At 41.4% G+C, this 4,650-nt stretch overlaps 1 protein-coding gene across 1 annotated transcript in view; it reads left to right on the top strand.

Moving 5' to 3' along the window:
• The first annotated feature begins 557 nt into the window (after positions 1 to 557).
• Positions 558 to 4,650, top strand: part of LOC106813408 (hornerin-like) — a 15,031-nt gene continuing 10,938 nt past the window's right edge. Inside the window, exons 1-3 of the mRNA XM_014817545.1 lie at positions 558 to 664; positions 1,491 to 1,549; positions 1,852 to 2,599. Of these exons, the coding sequence (XP_014673031.1) occupies positions 1,514 to 1,549; positions 1,852 to 2,599 (784 nt within the window). The 5' untranslated portion in view covers positions 558 to 664; positions 1,491 to 1,513. The remainder of the gene's footprint in view (positions 665 to 1,490; positions 1,550 to 1,851; positions 2,600 to 4,650) is intronic.

Here is a 4,650-nt window from a genome sequence, read left to right on the forward strand (position 1 = left end):
TTTATTTTTTTATTTTTTTATTTTAATTTTAATTGGGGGGGTCCTAGGGCCCCCAGGACCTCCCCCCCCCTGGCTACGCGCTTGTGGTGGTGGTGTTGTTGCAATTAGTATCCGGACATTTCGCCTTCATATGCCGTGATCTCAGAATCAGTAAACACCTTTCAGTATCTTTTTCCTGCTTGAATTTTGACGCATTAACAACTCGGCGTTATCCTCTATAATGCCTGTAACTATTATTACGAACCACGCATACATTCTGTAATGCCCGTATCGGCACAAGCGACTCGATCTGGTAATGCGATAGCTAAGCAGAAGTGAGAGCTAACCCCGAGACACCGACTGTCCTCGCGATGTCCATCTTTTGTGCTCTGGCCGTAATCTCGTATTCCTGCCATTATTTGGAGCGCTTGTGCAGGCAGGAGGTGGCTCTATTGTTGTGTCCGGTCATGGCAACCCTCCCATGTTGGCACGGTTGTGTATGGCTGCGACAGTACGCTGCGCTTGCCGCATCGCTAGTCCCGTCGTCTGTCTTCCGTGCACGGGTCGGTATGCGCAAGCTGCGCTATAAAAGCCAAGGCCCGCTGGTTCAGGCCACAGTTCAAGTTCGGTCGGCAGCAGGATTAGTTTGGCTACATATACAACGAGTGTACAAGATATAGCACAGGTAAGTACGTCGATTGGTGATGATGTGTTGTGCAAATGGACATAGCGTCATACGCGGACCAAGTCTAAAGAAGCGAGTGTTCCGCTAGAATCAGAGACGGGCTATATCTACGGAAAATCAAGACGTACGCGTGCTCTGCGCTTCTAGTTTACAGAGAACACTGCGAGCTCAGTTGGAGAGGCAGCAGGGTTTGATATAGGACTGCATTGTATCTTAGGCAGCTCATCGAAACGTTAACGATTTTCAGCAGTTCAGTTTTTCATATCTATACCCACAATTATCATCGGTATGACATTTGTTAGAATATACGCTTGTGAAAACCGACATAGTTTCCTATACGATTTATAAAAAAGATCTAGTAAAATCGTGTTTATCTAAACGCATCATAACGTCGTCGACTGTCAGCCTCTTCTAGGTTAAGCAAATACGTCGGCATGGCTGCGGTTAGCACGTGTGTCAGCGCGCTGGTGCACGCTATGGTACGTGCACGCGCAGCAGCTATTGCTTTTGTTGCCGATAGCGCGCTACCGGTCTTCCGGGTTCATAACAGCCGGCCGCTGCGTTGAAAACATTGCTCCGGCGTGATAAGTAGATATCGGCGGTATGAGTCGAATTCGAATTGCAACTGTACGTGTGCACGGGTTAGCATAGCGATGCGTTACACTAGCTCGATCTGCGATTGACTTACTGTTGTAGTAGTCGATGTTCGTTGATTTTTTTTTTAGTCAGTTGTTGAATTTCACTGTCCGCTGCAAGCGGTATACTATTGAGCGCAGCGGCATTACACTGCATTCGAAACTACAATGTATTGTTATTTTTATTACAGTGTTACATTCCGTGAAGAGCGAGATGACGAAGATTTTGGCAGCCCTGGTGCTGTGCTCGGTAAGTGATCAATCTTTCCGTTTTAAACTGGACACAACGTCGAATTATAATAATTGAGCATGCAATGCCACGTGTCCGGTATCATTGGCATGCGAGTGTATTTTGGTTTCGTTAATTTATTTGTTACCTAAATGCTTTTCTAAACTTCTGCTCTGAGATTGCGCAGAGCAATAAATTGAGTGAATTAAATAAATGGCTTATCAAATGATTAGGTAAATATCAAGATCACATAAGTCACCTAACCATTCATAGATTTCGTTGAATAGTCTTTACTTACCAACGGCACTTCTTGGCTACTGCAGATAGCGGCCCTAGCACACAGTGAGGGTTACGGATATAAACCGTCATATTACTACGGCTTCCTCCACAAACACACAACGACGACGCACTCGCCATACGTCTACTTCAAAAGACACACCATCCCTTACGAAGACCTGTACGAATCAACCTACACTGACCATTACGTCTTCCATACCCCTAGTCCTTGTTACGGCTACCACTGCGATGGAGGATATGGTGGCGGTGGCGGTGACTATGGTGGTGACTATGGGGGTGGCGTAGGAGTTGGAGGTGGATATTCTAGCGGCGGTAGCGGTGGCGGAGGTGGATATTCTAGCGGCGGTAGCGGTGGCGGAGGAGGCTACGGCAATGACATCAGCGGTGGCTACGGTAGCCAGAAAGGCTACGAGGCCAGATTGGCCAACACTGGTAGTAGCAACGATGGTTACGCAGACTATGGTAAAAACAGCGGCGGCTATGGCAACACCAACAACAACGACGGCGGCTATGGCACCACCAACAACAACAACAACAACAACGACTATGGCAGCAACAACAACAACAACAACAAAGGATATGGTGATAACGGCAAGAGCGAGGCCTATGCTGACTACGGTCCCAGCGGAGGTCACGGCGGTGACAACAACAACAACAACCAGGGAGGCTATGGCAGCAAAGACAATGGCGGCTATGGCGACAACAATAACGGCGGCTATGGCAGCAGCGACAATAGCGGCTATGGCGGCAACAAAGATGGCGGCTATGGCGGCATATATATATATGACCATTATACGTATTCCGGTAATAGATATATGGGATATCATAAGCTCTTAAGCCGTCAGGTGTGCATTGAGTTCGAGGTTAAGGTTTTCGGTGACCTTACAATCACGGCTGCCGTATTGTGAATTTTAGTAGGTTGACCTCATTCATTTGTCGAAAACTTTTATTATCAGGCAATATTATATATATATATCGATTATAATCTGTTGAATTGTTAAACTCAAATTAACCAAAGCGGTATAAAAGAAAAGAAAAAGTGGGAAGCTTAAAATGTAGGTAAAGAAACAATACTTGGATATGAGAATGTAAAATGGAGTTGAATTATATGCCTATTAGAGCCTAAGTGTGTACGCGGTACACATCCTAGATACTTATGCCGCAGAAATCTGCTCCCTACGAATCCCCAGGAACTTCGCTGGCATTACCAAATCTGTACCCGGTTCAGTGATGATCCGCAAGAATGTCATATTACAAAATTTATATCACGTATATTATTATGTTATTGTGCCTTTGTTCGATCGTAAATGAAGGTTATATAGCAACTTTGAACCCTTGAAATATTATTATTACTATGCGACCTGTCCCTAAAAAACAACGGACATGTGTACCTTTCCTTTGAATTACCTATAATTAATATTAAGAATTAAGTAAATAATGAACCGTAAAGCAAAAAGCTCACACCGCAAATTACAAGCAAGACGCGTCACATGAGTGTTTTCACATTATCATATTTTCGCTATACTGTTTAAACAGAGTGAAATGAGTTGAAAAAATTCTTTACAACCCACATACTACTTCGCTTTCTAAATGATTGTCGAGTCAGAATACGGTGGCAATAGACACTTACCACATTATCGCAATCTGTACCCACGTAATACATGCATGTTCTCATAACAAGAGAGCGTTGTTATTAATCACGATGATAACTGAATACCAGTTTTTGTTACGTAACGCGTTTGTAGTATACATGAATCAAGTTCCCTTTCCGTGTGAGCTAATAATCCTCCTTGCACTCGACACGATGACATTTTTGTGGTGTACTTTTAATTACAAGTCATTTTGTGTCAAATATAATTAGTACATCGCAGAAATAATAACACGTGTATTTATTAAACAGTTACAAATGTAATTATTGTTGTAATAATGATATTATTATTATTATCATCATCATTATTATCATCATCATCATCATCACTAGGGTAGTAGTATTGCAAATGCTGTAGTAGGATCCACATGCTGTCGTGATGATATACCACAGATTTTAACAACAGATACATTGGGAAACTGAGGTACTGCAAGTGTTCTAACTAATAATAACATAAAAACATGAAATGTTTGACTGGAAATTAGAAAATCATTACGTTGAATAATTTTTAGTAGCAAAATCCACATTTTCCACAAGTGAATAAAGCTATAAATTAAGTGAATATGTGTTAGATTGTAAATAGCAACAAAATCCCAATACTCAAAATAGATTTTCAGTGAAGATGCACTAAAAGTATATACTACCCCATGGCGCTCTCCTTAGCCAAAAAGCTTAGACAGCTAAGAAATTATTTTGGGGGCTAACATATAGTTTTCTACAAAAATTTACACAATAGAAGAAAAGGTAACATTAAACAATACTAGGAAAAGATTTTAACTCTAGGTAGCAGGTATCCACATGGGGAATAGTAGCATATATCCACATATTGAAATTCTAGATTTTAGAGCATATTTAGTTGAATAAAATATAAATACTGTTATTTCATTTAGAGAAACATCAGGTGCGATTCGCACACTTAAATTTTTATAAATAGTGACCTATTGCTTTATTTGTCCAATGTAAAGTTTTCCCACCAAAAGTAATGATCATCTATTTATACATATAGTAGCAAATATCCACAAGTTATTTATCATAAATGTGGATATTTATTACTGATGTTCTTTGGTTCTGGTTTTCGTTTTAATTTAGGTGCTCGCTCTCGCACTCTCTCTCTCTCTTTCTCTCTCTCTCTCTCTCTCTCTCTCTCTCTCTCTCTTTCTCTCTCTCTTTCTCGCTC

The sequence above is a fragment of the Priapulus caudatus genome, unplaced genomic scaffold, assembly GCF_000485595.1.
Source record: "Priapulus caudatus unplaced genomic scaffold, Priapulus_caudatus-5.0.1 Scaffold23, whole genome shotgun sequence".
NCBI classification, from domain to species: domain Eukaryota; kingdom Metazoa; phylum Priapulida; class Priapulimorpha; order Priapulimorphida; family Priapulidae; genus Priapulus; species Priapulus caudatus.